This window comes from Dendrobium catenatum, unplaced genomic scaffold (assembly GCF_001605985.2).
Source record: "Dendrobium catenatum unplaced genomic scaffold, ASM160598v2 original_scaffold_185271, whole genome shotgun sequence".
Taxonomy (NCBI): Eukaryota; Viridiplantae; Streptophyta; class Magnoliopsida; order Asparagales; family Orchidaceae; genus Dendrobium; species Dendrobium catenatum.
The window spans coordinates 873,762-890,315 of NW_021503689.1; the positions used below are offsets into that span (position 1 = coordinate 873,762).

General features: G+C 32.3%; 1 protein-coding gene across 1 annotated transcript; it reads left to right on the top strand.

Moving 5' to 3' along the window:
- Nucleotides 1–700: 700 nt before the first annotated feature.
- On the top strand, nt 701–16,023 carry LOC110108632 (40S ribosomal protein S9-2). Its single transcript, XM_020839354.2, has 3 exons — nt 701–861; nt 1,242–1,623; nt 15,659–16,023. The coding sequence occupies exons 1-3, from the start codon at nt 834–836 to the stop codon at nt 15,840–15,842; spliced, it is 594 nt and encodes a 197-aa protein (XP_020695013.1). The 5' UTR covers nt 701–833; the 3' UTR covers nt 15,843–16,023.
- Nucleotides 16,024–16,554: the final 531 nt, after the last annotated feature.

The window sequence follows — 16,554 nt, forward strand, 5'->3', positions numbered from 1 at the left end:
TGAAATTGATTACTTTCACCTTATATGTACTTCATAATGTCTTATCAACATTTGAGAAAATAATCTTTGTAACTCAAGTGTTCTACTTACTAATATTGGAACCAATCTAATTAAAATTTAGCTTTTGAACTTTCTTTTTTAAATAAAAATTCATATGACACTATTTTTCATGTAATGAGGGGGATTTTGTTGAAAATATTGCTCTTTATTAATATAATTATTATAACTTACAAGGAAAGAATTATGACTTATAATGATTTGTGGTATAAATTTATATAAAAGAAAATTATAATAATTTGAAATGCTTGAAATGCAAATATCAATCTATTTTGAATTGCCTAGATTCTCTGCTTACACAACTCTCCTTGGTCTATTGGTTGAGAGCTTAGGCTTCTAACTAAGAGGTTCAGGGTTCGAGTCTATGTGTATGCGTTGTGTGTGTGAGTTTGCTTTAAATGGCCTAAATGTCTAAAAAAAAAATTGCCTAGATTCTCTGCTTTAATATTTGTAAATTTCAATGATTAAAATAATATTTTAATTTTCGTCATTTTTTTGGCCATCCAAAATGCTGAAAAATTGATGGTAGCGTATCGTACGGTCACAAATGCAAGATCTTGGCGGTACACAAATTGATTACAAGTTTTGGGTTCATAGTTGGGCTGCTGCGGCCTATTTGGCCCATTATTTGCTTCGGCCGTCAGGGTTAGGGCTTTTTTTATCGGGAAGGGACGAGCATTATAAAGATAGCAAATCTCCGCCTCCGTTTGCGCCTCCATCTCTTCCATAAGGTAGACGGCTTCGGAGTTTAGTTTTTCGTAGCAGGAGAGTTAGCCATGGTTAACGTTAGCTTCTACAGGAACTGTAAGCATCTTTCTCATTATATCTGCCCTTCGATTATATTATGCTATTTCCTCACTTTCCATTTTCTTCCTACTAATCTTGGATGATCTGATTTCCGACGCTCCATTCTATGTTGCTTCCTTTTTCTGTTCTCCCTTATTTAGAATGATCTTAGGTTTTCCCGAATACGCTGAGTTGAGATCTGATGTCCTCCCTGCTTTTGGGATTTCAAATATCTTTCTGACTTTTCATTGAGATCCGGACGTTTGATATTGCGTGTTTTTGCTTCATGGCATATCAATGGATTGCCGATCAAGTGCCTGCAAATAATTTTTTGATTTGTATCGCGAAACTTTTCATTGATTTGGTAAAACGGCGTGCTTTTTTTTCGTGACATTTAGATGGGAAGACTTTCAAAAAGCCCCGTCGTCCGTACGAGAAGGAGCGGCTGGATGCGGAGCTTAAGCTGGTTGGGGAGTACGGACTGAGGTGCAAGAGGGAGCTGTGGAGGGTTCAGTATGCGCTGAGCCGGATCCGTAATGCAGCGAGGGAGCTCCTGACACTTGATGAGAAGAACCCTAAGCGAATTTTTGAGGGTGAGGCTCTTCTTCGCCGGATGTTTAGATATGGGCTGTTGGAGGAGGGTCAGAATAAGCTCGACTATGTCTTGGCTCTGACTGTCGAGAACTTCCTCGAGCGCAGGCTGCAAACCCAGGTCTTTAAGTCTGGAATGGCAAAGTCCATTCACCATGCCAGGGTCCTCATTAGGCAGCGCCACATTCGGTATATATGCTTTGGTTTTTATAATTTAAACATCGCTTTGTTTCTTTTCGGGATTATTTCCTCTCCTTACCTGAGGTAGTTTGATGCTTAGTTGTTTTTTACGCCTTTCAGTCATCCGATATCCACATGATCAATATTCTATTTGATACAAACTTGACATGCTCCGTACTAACTTTAGGATCTTCTGTCATTCTTCCTAATTTCCTTAATGAATCATTTATATTTGACTTAATGACAAACATGCATGATCACCTGCGTGATCCTTACTTTAGTCATGTTCATTTATTGGTGTTCTGCATTCATAATGAGTTGAATGTATGCTAATTCTCTTGCATTGTTTATATTTTATTACTCATTTAGCATTTTTATTTCAACAATTTTTTCTGTCACCCTTCCAAGTTATTGATTTTTACCAACCTTGGTTGTGAGTGCTTTTTGCTTCATTCGCCTTCTTTTTCCTTCACTTTATTTAGCGCTACTCTTTTTTCTCACTTTATAGTTTTGACAAAGATCCGCCTTATTGTTATCATTCACCACACTTAATATTGCTATTATTAAGTTTTTTTATTGAAGTGAACTCGGAACCATTTTGTTAGTTGGTCTTAATTGCTGTTGTGAGAAATTTAACATGAAATTTCATCATTTCATTTTCGTTTTAACCATTGGACTTTTGTTCTGGAAGTTCTGTTTTTTTTTCTTGTAGAATAAATTCAAGGTATTAAAGCCTATCATATTTGGGGACTATTTGATATTCCAATAATATTGACTTAGACTTTCCGATTCCACAAATTCTAAAGTTACGTTTCATCTACTGTCTTTGTTTGTCTAATCATGCCTCTTATCTTTCGAACATTTCCTTGTTCTATTTTTTCTTCGAAGGTCTAATGTTTTCATGTAAAGTTATAAAACCTTATGTCACGTTTCAAAGATGTCAGATCTTCAGTTTTTGAGTTCAACTTGTTGTTCTATGCCAACTTTGGGGTCAATTGTCAAGAATTAAATCATTGAATATCATAGTATAATAATGTAATTAAAATTTTAATGCCAAAAACAAGAATAGATTATTGAAATTAAGTGTCTGCTTTAGGATTTTTATTACTATTGTTGCTCCTATTCCAACTATTTTTTTGCTTGGTTTCATATCATGAATTATGGCATCATGTGAGCTTGGTTATTTATATTTAATTTACTATATAATATAATAAAATTTCCCCACGTAGTGGGATAAAGGCTTGATGTTGTTGTTGTTGTTGTTGTTTCATATCATGAATTACGATGTAAATTTTATGATTGACCATTGACCTAATAGTAATCAACAACATATTTTTATTTTTTATCCAAGCTTGGAGCAACATTTACAATCTAAATAATTAAAGTTTGACATCAATTTTAAAAAAAAAATTTATTAGAATTTTAGTAATGTAGTTGAGATTGAATGAAGCAATCTTCATCATAATTATACTTATTCTATCTATTTGGGGTTAGCTTCAAGGATTCATTCTTTTCATGCATTTACATTTAGTGCTTATTGAGGTCAAAACCATTTTTTCACAAATTAATTAAAATAACATATATTCATGTTATTTTAGATCTATCCTTTTTTTTAATCATTTGTTATTAATTTTATTCACTTGTTTATTGTGTGCATTTTGAACCTTTCGATCTAACGTCTATTTTCAAATATCTTTAATGGATATAAATGATATTTAATTATTCCTCTAATTTAATTTTTTTTAAGGTTATTTTTCATAGTTAAATCACCAATCTATCTCAGCGTTATTTTCTTAGTTAAATCACCAATCTATCCTAACGTTATTTTCTTAGTTAAATCACCAATCTATCTTAACGTTATTTTCTCCGTGGCACTCAACTTGGATATAAATGAGTTATGAACAACAACAACAACATCAAGTATCACGCCGCAACCTATGCTCCATAACTCGCTCCCATAGTTTTAAAGTATGACACATTAACTTAATACCTCTATAATTCGCACAATCTTGTGCATCACCTTTATTCTTAAAAATAGGAACAAATGAACAACTAGATCCATACAATATTGATGGCCTGGTTTTGATCTTCGGAAAAATTTACTTTTGAATTTGTATGATATCCATCATTTTTCACATTGTATCCTTGAGTCACTTCTCCATTTTAACCAAACATACTTACGCAAGAAATCTTGTCCGCATTCATATCCTTATTCATCTATGTAATAGATTTATGAAACTTAAATCTGTCATACCTAGTCATCTTTTCTTTATTAATAATTGTTGATATCACATTCGCTAAACTTTTGTACCATATACTCACTGTTTTCTCTATTAATTAAATACCCTGAATAATTTCTAAGTTATTTTAGTTTTTCACTTGTTTCAGCATGTCTCATTTGATATAACTACACCTTGTACAAAAAGCGCACATCAAGACATCTCTCTTTAATTTTATTTTATATGTATATGCATAACTATTGCAAAGCAATATGAATTCAATGTTCATTATTAATATAGTTCTATCATACATGGAAACTCTTCAAGTACTCTACTACTAATTCTAATACTTGCAATGCTCCATGTTTTAATAATTTTGACAAGTATTTGCCACAAAATTTTCATTCTTAATGCGTCCAAATCAATTGTAATAATATTCAATTATATGATTTCCAAAATCAATTAAATTATATAAAGATCATGCACCTGCTATTTAGTTTTTTCAAAATTTTAACAAAAAAATTGTGTATATAGTAGATTTTATTGGTAAGGAAAAACATTGATTCTTCAAAATCCGATGTAATTTTTAATGCCAATGTTCCATCACTTTGTGCCATAGTCCATAGGTTCTTTGTATGATTCATTAGTTTGATTACTCTATTGTTAGCATAACCTTGATAATCTCATTTGTTTTTAAGTATTGATATTTAAATGCTTTCTTTTCAATCATTTGATTTTTTTGTCTTTATAATTCAATTAAAAATGTTAATCAAACTACTATAATACCCCTTATATTTTTCAAAGTATCAATGGATATTTCATTATGCATATCACATGATTTTTATTTTTTTATGATCATTATAAACATATGTTGCATTAGTTTTTTAAAATCACATTTCTTTTTCTTGATAACTTTTGGTGTTTATGCACTCTGCCATCACACCAGCCTTTTTATAAATGAAAGCTTTAGCCTTTAGACTCTCCTAAAATGTATTTGCAAATCTTCTTAATGAATATGGTAATTGTACTCCATATGAAGTTTATTTGAACCAAGCAGTTCCTATTTGCCTCTCATAGCAAACTATCTTGAAAAATAAACAATTTATCACCTTTAAAGTTTACCCACTTTATCATATGTCAATCATATCTTTGGATAATTTTTTTTTATATTCTTAACATACATATCCATGTTTACTACTCTTTATTGTGTTGTTAGAGTCTTAACTAGAATCATCTTGCAATATTTGCAAGAAGTTTTTTCCTTCTAAATAAAAATTTTATGTGATTTGTTTACTCTAACTTTGTAATTACAAAATATTCTTATTTCTTAAAATTTGTGTTCACTATTGCAAGATAATAAGCTGCTTTGAAATTATATATAAGTTATTTTGTTGCATTTCTATCTCCTATTTCTTTCTACTATGATTCTTCTTTTATCTCATCATACTAGAACTTATGAGCTCAATTGAATCATCTCTAATAAATTTTTTCCCTCAACTATACTTGCTGTTCTCCCATTTTTGACCAAAATATATTTTTTAAACTATTTGTTAATTGAACTTGGGGAGCATAAGTACTAATCACATTCATAAGATCCTCAATAATAATAATCTAGTAACAATCACCTATCATTAACCCTATTCACCTTGTTTTATATTTCTATTTCTTATCCACTATTATCTTAAACTTCATTCTTATTGTTAACCTTTCCAACATGCAATAACATGCAATCTTCTCAAATGTTCTTGGATTTATCTTCTCAATTTGGCTATTTGTAAACAATCAATGCTTATTTTTATTGTTTTTTCATTTAAACTCAAATTTAATGTTGGAAATCTAATCTTATGATTATACCTTGTCAACCCTTATAGATTTTTCACCACAATTGGGTTAAGATAAGTCATTATTTTTGGGGAATGCTATAGTAGTAGTAATTATCAAGGTTGTGAAAACCGGACCGGACAACAAACCGGAAGAATGAGAGGTTCATGGTTCGACCGGTTCGACCGGTCGAACCGGGGTCGAACCGGATGACGTAATAAATAATAATATAATTAAAAGTAATAAAATTAACATAATAATAATGACAATTTATTCTTAAAATTTTTATAATTCTAAGAGTTTTTAGACTAAAAAATAAACAAAATTCATAAATATATAATATATTACATAATTTTAAAATTAAATATAAATAGTTATTATATTTATGTTATATATTTAAATATAAATAATTACTAATTTTAAATTTAAATATAAACATCTTCAATCTTCGATTTTAATTTAGTTGTTTAGTCCCACATCACTTAGGAGTTTTATGTTGTGTTGTTTATATACCTTTCTTTGTACCCATGAGTTAAGAGCTCTCATGGTATTATGACATCATGTAAGCTAGATTATTTATATTTAATTTAATATATAATATAATAAAATTTTTGGAATTATTTTAATTAAATAAAATATATGTTATTTAAATTAATTTAATATTTATTTAAACATTTTATATAAAAAAATATTTAAATATATTTTTAGTTGAACCGGCCGGTTCTTAAGAAACGGACCGGTTCAACGGTCGGCCGGTTCAACCGGCGGTTCAAACCGGTTTTGACCGGTTCGTTGCCAGCCCGGTTCTTAGGGAAGACCGAACCGGTTTTAAGACCGGTTCACGGTTGAACCGGTCGAACCGGCCGGTCCGGTCCGGTTTTCAAAACCATGGTAATTATTCAAATTTAAATTCATTTTATTTGTTTTGATGTTTTGAGACAAGTATTATGAAAGGTTGTCAATCAACAACAACAACATCAAGCCTTTATCTCATTACATGGGGCCAACTACTTGATTTTTTTTCTCATTTATGTCATATTATGAGTCAAATTCTCATTTAAATCTAATAAAGAACGCCAATTCTAATATTTTCTAACTAAGTCATTTTAGGTCTACCTCTACCTTTCGTAACATATGTCAAATCTAATATATCTATTCTACTAATTGGGTAATCGGAAGGCCGACATTTTATGTGACCAAATCATCTATAAGTCAACTTTCTCTAATTTTATCTACTATTAGAGCAACTCCAACTTTTTCACTTACATACTTGTTTCATATTCTGTCTCTAAAAGTAAATTCACACATCCACCTATGCATCTTTATCTCTGGAACACTTAATTTTATGCTTCTCCATTAATGGCCAACATTTTACGCCAAAAAGCATTGCAGTTCTCACCACCTTCTTATAGAATTTTCCCTTAAGTTTGAGGGGTATTTTTTATCACACAAAAGGCCCGATGCATTCCTCCACTTCAACCATCCAACTTGAATTATACTAATAATATCCTTGTTTATTTCATCATCACTTTGAACAATAGACCCGATATATCTAAAACATGTACTTTTTTTAATGACTTGATCGCCCAAAATTACAATCCCCCCATTAGATTTATTACTGCTAAAATTACACTCAATTTATTCAGTTTTAGATCTACTCAAATGAGAACCTTTAGACTCTAATGTTGATCTCCATAATTCAACTTTCTTTTAGCTCCCTCTCTATAGTCTTATCAACAAAAAGAATATCATCAACAAAATGAGTAAACTAGGATACATCCTCTTACAAATGTCTCGTAAGAACATCCATGATTAAAACAAAAAACATAAGGGCTTAAAGCTAGAGGTGCATATGAGTCAAGTTGAGCCGATTTTTTTCCAAATAGGCTAAGCTTGTTTAGTTTTTACTGAGCCCGAGCTCGATTCAAGCTTGTTTATTAAGCGTGAGTTCAACTCATTAAAAAATTTAAGGGTTCGAGCTCATTTGGAAGCTCAAACTTTGATTATTGAGCTCAATTTATAAGTGAACAAGCATGTTAGACACGTATTCTAAATATTTATGAAAATTTTTAAATATAATTTCTAGTATTTAAAATTTTTATTTATTTACTATATAAAAACTAAATTTTTTATTTCCTCTTCACACCATCAAATTAATCGTCCACGCTTAATACCTCATTTATTGAATATTTCCATTTTCATTTCTATTTGGCAGGTCGTGAATTTGGTTTCACAACAGTGCTTGATGTCATATCAACATTGATGTCTAACGTCGTTACAACATCGACATTTTAAAATCATCTTAAAGCCAAAGTTTGACATTATCTTGACATTGATGCTCGATTCTAACAATTTTTACACCCACAACTTGACAACTCATCTTTGTCCTACGTTGTCTTAACATCGATGACCAACGCCCTCTCGACATCAATGCCCAATATTTACTGCTTAACATCGATGCCGACTCTCGACAACATTGTCGCCTTCGCTCAATGCCTGACACACTACATTGATGCTCGACTCCCGACATTCCTAATATTATTCATTTGAAGCACAAATTCTAGTTAAATGACTTATTATTTCTTAGTTATTTGTAACCTTATAGTTATTCACTTTTTATAAACTATTTTTAAAATATAAAACTTATTATACAATGTCCAACCCTTATCCGTGTTTTATATTTTCAATAATTGACATGTCCCGTGTCTGTGTCGTGTCGTAATCGTGTCGCTGTATCCATTTATGTGCATCATAGCTTGATGTAATCTAACTGGGGGTGTAAACTAGTCGAGCCTACTCGGGCTCGACCCTGGCTTGTGCATTAAAGACAAGTTCGCGAGCCAGTTCATGAGCTTGCCATAAATAAATTGTCAGCCTCCAATGCGATCATAGTTGGAGCCGTAGAAGAAGAAGACTTGTTTTTTTTTTTCTTCGACGGGGAGAAGCTTTTTGTTTAGTTTTCTCTTGTAGAGAAAAGTCCTGCAGCTTTTTTCTCTCTGCATAATTAATGGCTGCAACTTTAAGAACGTATACTTCTTATTTTATATAATTTTCTTTGAAGATGTTGCTGTTTTAGTAATAAGTAAAGCTGCATTATTTATTAGTTGTAGTTTTTGGGGGTTTTTTATTAGTTGTGCTGTTGTTGTATGTAATTTTTTCAAACTTTAAATGTGATAAAACATTAATTATTAAATAAAAAAACAAACATTAATTCGAGCAAGCTCTTAAGCTCTTGAGTCGAGCCTCATCAAACTCGAACTCAAGCTTGTTTAATAGACGATTTCGACTTTCGAGTTTGAGCTCGAGCTCGTGGCTCGATAAGCTCGGTTTGCGAGCTTGTTATCGAGTCAAGTTCAAGCCAGCTTACGAGCCGGCTCGGCTTACTTACACCTCTAAGTCCAACTAAAATTAAGAAGTACTTTTTGGTTGTTTGGTTTTTTCAAAAATAAATACAATATAAAGTAAATGTAGAGGTAAATGCTTTCAGACTGTTTGCTTGTCTGTAAAATGAATGCAGGGGAATTATTATTTTTGTTTGGTTGAGTGTAAGCAGAGTAAAGTAAAATTCTACTTGAGACATTTTAAGCACGATTAATCTGTGAATGCAATCAACATCACAAACAACCAATATGCAGATCCAAACCAATAAAAGCTTACTCTCAGTTCTTCAATCATCTAAAGAATCAGTATGGATTCGAGATCTTGAGGATGCTATTGCTTCTTCTGCTTGAGATCTCAAGAAAACATAGCCAAACACTAAGTCGGCGTAGATCGGGGGAGAAAAAAAAATAGCCAAACACCACAGAGGAGGAGCACCACTGAAGTAACCTGACCTGAGTTGTTGTTGGTCTCGGAAGAGGAATCCTAGAGCTGAAGCATTGGAGGATGTGTTTCTCCTGGTTGTTTTCTCTTCTGCTGAAGCAATTGGAAGTGGGTGCCGATGCGACCAGACCGAAAAACATCGCCAAAGCGATCAGACCGCCATTGCTACTACTTATTTTCTCTTTGATTCCCTAAGCATGGCTAGGATTTAGAGAGTGAAGGGTGTTGAAATTAAAGTTGAGGATGAAGAAACAATAAAAAAATAGCATGCAGCTAGGGGTGTTAAAAACTTGAAACTCGACCCAAAAAAATTTGGGTTAGGGTCAACCCGCTTGTTAGATGGGTCAGGTTTGGGTTCAATGTGACCCGTTTTTAAAATCGGGTCGGGTTTGGGTTGGCTCGACAACCCGAAATTAACCCGAAGTTGACGCAAGTCCTAGTCCGCCCGTTTACGTGTTGTGAAAGCGACTATGCCCAATCCAGCAATCGAGTGACTCGAGTTGGTCTGCCCCATGCACCTGCCTCAGCATTTCCTCCTTCAGTTTTCACCACAAACGCCGCACGTCCGGTTCGAATTCCACCAGTCCACCACGCAGCAGCCCAGCTTAGCCCTAAACTGCTTGTCGCCTCAACATGCCCGCCTGCCACCTCGCCCAGCCTGGCCATAGCCTGTTACCCACCTCGGCCAAGCTGCCCGCCGCCCAGCCTAGCCCGACATGCCTTGAATTGGTTGGCGGCTGCCCAAAATTCGAAAAATAGCGGGTCCTCGAGTCGTGACGGGTCAACCGGGCAACCGGCACAAGTCGGGTTCGGGTTAAATTTCATAACCTGTTTGTAAATATGCTCAGGTTAGGGTCAACCCGTTTAAACTCGGGTCAATCCGGATTCGACCCGAACCCGACCCGCAAACTCGTTTTAATACCCATACCTGTAGCGTAGAGTTTAGAATACACCGGAGTTTCACCTTACTTTACATTGTGTTCAACCAAACTTCAAAAATAAAAAAATGTAATGTATTTAGTTTACTTTGCATTCACTTGTTCTCCAACCAAACAACCCCTCAGTCAGACCACCTTGTGTTTGAACACAAGTAATAACTTTTGCATGCATATCTATCCTTGAAGACTCAAATATATAAATTATTAATTGCCTTCTTTTCTAAAACCCTCATGAGCACTTTTTTTGGGACTTTATCAAATGCTTTATGTAAATCAATAAATATCATATGTAGATTCTCCTTACTCTCTCTAAACTTTCCCATTGAATCTCTGAATAAATGTATAGCTTCCATAGTAGACCTACCCGGCATGAATCCAAATTAATTTTCAAAAATATTAGTATCACTTCGTAGCCTATACTCAATTACTCTTTCTCATACTTTTGATGTATGGTGCATTATGCATCATTTTTATTATTATAAAAATAGGAACCAACACTCCTTTTCCACACACTTGTCTCATCTTTAATCTTCTTCATCTCTCAAGCATTTACACAACTCTATTGAAATATCATCAAGTCATATTGCTTTTACACAATTTATTCTCTAAACATCTCCAACTTCAATTTTATTAGTATGATGGCAAAAACAAAAAATTCTATTTTCTTTTAGGGTTTTAAGATTATTAAAGTCAATCGTATTCTTGCAGTCTTCATTAAAAAACTTATCGAAATATCTCATCTATCTATGTTGAATATCCTTTTCTAATAAAAACACTTTGATGTCCATCCTTGATGCATTTCCCTTGAACTAAATTCTTTTCTAATATCTTTGCTTAACTAATATAGATACATTTTTTTATTATTCTTATTATCTATTCTATTATATAAATAATTAAAAGTTAAATTTTTTGCATCACATATTGATTTCTTAGAATCCTTTCTTGTCCTATATATTTCTCAATTTTTTGAGCTTTTACATCTAAATCAATTTTATAGCAAAATATTTTATTTTTATTTTTTTTGCACATTTTGATTTCACTACCAACTTTTTTTATTATGAGCTTTTTCTTTTCGTACACAAAGCATACTTTGAACATTCTTACTATAACTAACTATTTTTCCTCATGCACAATCAAAATTTTAAGATATTGAGTTTTATCTCAATTTTTTTTTTTTTTGCATTATTTATATGCTCAGATCTAATTCTAGGACAATATTTTACTTTATTTTTTATATTCGGTCTTTTCATTTTAAACTCTAAAACTGATGAGCAATGTTGGATATATAAACTTTCACTCGAAATGATTTTACAACCTTTGCAATTTAAATAATGATTTTACAATCTTTGCAATCTAAATAATTTTTTTTATAATAAAATAATCAATTTGAGTTTTACTATAACTATTCGTATGAGTGATGAGATGCTATTCTCTTTTCTTAAATAAGATATTAGCAAATACAAAATTATAAAATCTAATATGAGTATACTACCTCATCGCTTTACCAATATGATTTTACTTCAAGAGGTATTATTTAGAAGAAAATCTAATATGATCATACTATCTTTATTTGTCGCTCCAAATCTATAGTCACCATAAATGCTATTAAAATCTTCTATCATTTCAAAAATATATGCTCATTTAAATCTCCTTCAATAAAAACTCTTTCTTCAATAGGTATCATTTGTATTAATTCTTCTAATTCAATTCATAATTTTAGTTTTGAACACATCTGAACATATTTGAGGAGCATGTGCATTTATAATATTAATAATCTTATTATCAACAATAATTTTTAAAGCTATAATTTTATCTCTAATCCTATTAGTTTCTACAAAATTATCATTCAAACTCTTATATATAATTACACTTACACCATTCTAGTACGATTCCTACTTAAATACCATAGTTAAAATTCAAAACTATCAATGTCTTTGGTCTTCTTATAATTACACTTACACCATTCTAGTACGATTCCTACCTAAATACCATAGTTAAAATTCAAAACTATCAATCTCTTTGGTATTCTTTTCAACCCATTTAGTTTTCTGAATATATAGAATATTTATCTTTCTAAGAAAGGCTTTCAATCATATTAAAAAAATCAATTTTCTTTTATCTGCTCTTGATGAAGTTGCATACTATCCTAATGTAAGTACATTTATTTTATAATAAAATTTGTTTTATTATTTAATTTTGTAGTCTTCCTTTCTGACCACAATGATATATACGAGAAAGTAAAATAACGGGGCATCGGTGTCAAGGCATTGCAAAATACAGAATCACCTGAAACCTTGGTGCTCTATCATTTTCAATTTAATCTGACTGAATGAGTAATGACCTGACATGTCATCGGTTTTGTCAGAAACTTTGCCTAATTCTGGTTTATTGTGTCACTCTCTCCAAATAAATGTTAACAAAAAAATTATTGGGATCTGTTTTTTAAGTTGCCACAATTAAAATGTGACTCTGTCCGTACACGTTGCGGAGGAGATAATAGTGTCCACTTAATCAAACGTTGACGTGTCATGAGTTTTTTGTAGAATTCGTTGGGGTGTATGCTATCTCAGATTTAGTTCTGAGTACTCTGATAGGTGCTTGGAAAAGGTGGTGCAGATAATTTGAAGTCTTGCTGCCAATTAGCTTTTTTTTCATTTTACGAACTTTTCTTTTAAATTTGTAGTTACCACACGATGAGAATGATTTTCATATCATGGCGGTCATCTGAGCACTCTTAATGTTGCTTACTCTGATGAATGTTGTCCAATTTCTGTATTGGCTTTAGGGATATATTAGATATCATACAATATTTCCTTATTTTAGGTATTTTGAGTTCTGTTGTGCAGAACCATTCGTCAGAAGGCATTGTTGAAATCTGATCCCCTTCTAATGCTTTTTCTATAGGCCGTTTATTTTTTCTCAAATTTGTCTGGAATTGATCCATGCCAACTGTTTAGGATCCTTTTCGCCTGAGACCTATCCGAAACTGGTTGAATCCATTTGAACCAGATTTAATCGTGATGGAAATTATTGACTGTTGCCTGTAACAGTTAAACCTAACCTATAGCCATTTGTTATAAATAAGTTATAAGCTGAAATAGAAGCCAAAAAGACTAAAACTAAACTTTTAAACGGTAGAAACTCCTGAAAAGGTGGGTGGATTATATATTTTGAAGTGTGGTCCTCATTAGCATTTGTTCATTTCTATCACTTTTGTTTTCTATTATGGCTACCACATGATGAGAATGGTTTTTCATCTCATGACGGTCATCTGAGCACTTTTTATAGATGCTTATTCTGATGAATTATGACCTATTTCTCTGATGGATTTAGGGAAATATAAGATATCATACAACTTTTTCTTAGTAGATGTTTTGAATTATGCTCATTTGACAAGGCATTGTTGAAACATGATCTCTTTCGAATGTTTTTTCTGTCAACCATTGTTTTTCAGTTTTGGCTGACTTTGATTGATGGGCACTGTTTAGGATCACGGGTTTGACCAAGAACTATCCAAAACTGGTTGAATTCATTGGAACTAGATTCAATCACGATTGAAAAATTGAAGCTTGACTGTAACTTTTAAAACTACCCAAAAACCATATGCTACAAATAAAATAATCAAATAGAGGCCAACTATACCACTGCAATCATTTATTTTATTTTTTTGTGGCTGAACCTAAATTAAATTTACAAATGTTGATGTACGTTATTAGATTTTTCTTCAGTTACCAAACCCCTTTTCATCGCCTTCTGTCTCTCCAGCTCCCCCTAATAGAATTAATTTTTAACTAACGGATTAATCCACATAGTGGGATAAAGGCTTGATTTTGTTGTTGTTGTTGTAAGGGATTAATCTAATGAGGAATGATGCCAATCCTTCTTGGGCAGCGAGGTGAAAATATCAATAAACGCTAGTCATCTTTATCAATATTCTTGCTGGTCTGATGATTCTCTACATTTATGTTGAGTGTTTCATGAGGCTTTGGCTTTATTTTATGCTGGAATTCTTTGCCCAATAAAACATGACTTTTTAGAAGTTATTTTCATTCCGGCTTTCTTTTTTCTACGGTATTGTAAGCTGTCTTTTTTTGTTTTTCGTATAAGCTAGTTAAGTTCTTTATTATGTCCATTTCTTTTCAAGTTTATTTTCTTCAATAATTTCAGCCATGAATTTTACTCATCATTTTTATAGATTTCTGATGGTTTATTGACTATGAAAAATTGGAAAAAAAACACTTGATTATCTTTCCTTCTAAAGGTTTTATGATTTTTTGAATGTTTCATATATTTATGTAAGCTCATTCTAGTGTTTGTATTTTTATATGATATTTTTTCACTCGACTCGCTTTGTTTATAAAAGAAAAATAGGCACGACGCAGATAAATTCAGTGTAGCTCAAGCAACTTGTTATTCTGATAGTATTGCTGCTCGGTGGAATGGCCTTTTATTTTGTTATATATATATATATATATTTTGAGGATGTTATCACTCAGAACTACAAATTAGTTCTAACTTCTAATTGTAGTCCAATATTTTTTTTTGTGCGGGGTGGGGGGTGGGGGAGATGTTATCAGTAAAAGTAGCAAGCTTAGTCCAATCTAAGCCTCTCTTTTTACAGTAATTAGATTCAGGCTCCTAAATATTTAACCATTTTCTAAACTATCACCCCTAACTACTGTTGTGATACTGCCACCCAAATAAAATTAATAAAAAACTGCGACCAATATATTTTACTTCAATCAAATTCCCTACAGTTTGATGTTTGTATGTGCAAATACTTGGTTTTGCTGTTTCTTTTTTGGGTTAGGTAGATTTTAGTAGCATATGTTGATGGCATATAAACATGTACCTAGTAGTTTTAATGATTTTTATAATGGTTGTGCTTTAGGCAGCACAAAGAACAAAGAAGGACAAATTCGTTTTAACTTTTGCCTGCTAGCGGTCTTAAGAGAGTGGGTCAAAGCAATGTTTGGAATTCCTTGTTTATGGTCTGGGTGTCCATAGTTCGAACCTTAGAAATAGCTGTGGTCATTTTATTCCCAAATAATTGTATGCCAGTTCTAATTTTTAGGAATTTTGGTTGGAGAAAAAATTGTTTTACTATTCTCCCGAAAGAAATTTATACCACTTAGAAAAAATAGTTCGAACCTTAGAAAAAATTGTTTTATGCCAGTTCTAATCTTCATCTTCTTCATCGCTTTTGTATGTGTATGTTAAAGTATTTGGATCCTTTGTTTGTAGGGTGGGTAGGCAAGTGGTGAATATTCCATCATTCATGGTGAGGGTGGACTCAGCTAAGCACATTGATTTTTCACTTACCAGTCCCTTTGGTGGCGGCCGTCCTGGAAGAGTCAAGCGGAAGAACCAGAGAGCTGCAGCTAAAAAGGCAGCTGGTGGTGATGGCGATGAAGAAGATGAAGATTAAAGTAACTTTAATATTCTACTCTTTTTTTTTCTATTCAAAGTATCGAATTTGACTTTGTCAGGCTTATTATTACGAGTTTGCTTTGCGTTTTTTTTTTTTTTGGAGACATAACTTGCTTTTCTTCAGTTGATGCTATTGAAGTTTTGTGTTGCCTTTTGATATGAATTGAGTGATTTTTGAACTTCTAATTTTAATATAGATCAGAATACATTTTTGGCATGTTTGCACGAAAGATTCATAACATCAAAATTATTAAATATGCATATTTATCTCTTACAAATTAACAATATCATTAATGCCACCATCAAAGACAGTTCTAATTAGTTAATGGGATATTTTTTCATGGCTTTAGTTTATGCAAGAGTTTGTAGTACTTCTTTTAGTTTTTTTTTTTTTACAGTAGTTCTTGCACTTGTTATTAAAAGAGAAGCATAATTCTAAGTTAAGTGTTGCAAAGATGAGGATGCTCAAGTGGATGAGTTGCTTTACCTTTAGATATAAGATACAAAATGAGCACATACATGAAAAGGTTGAAGTAGCTCCAATGGAATATAAGATTAGAGAGAGTCGCCTTAGATGGTTTAGCCATATAAAATGGCGGCCTTTTGATGACCTGGTTAGGAAAGTAGAGATTAGATTTGACTTATGTTAAGAAAGGTATAGGAAGACCTAAAAAGACTTGGTTAGAAAATATTAGAAATTATCTTTTTTT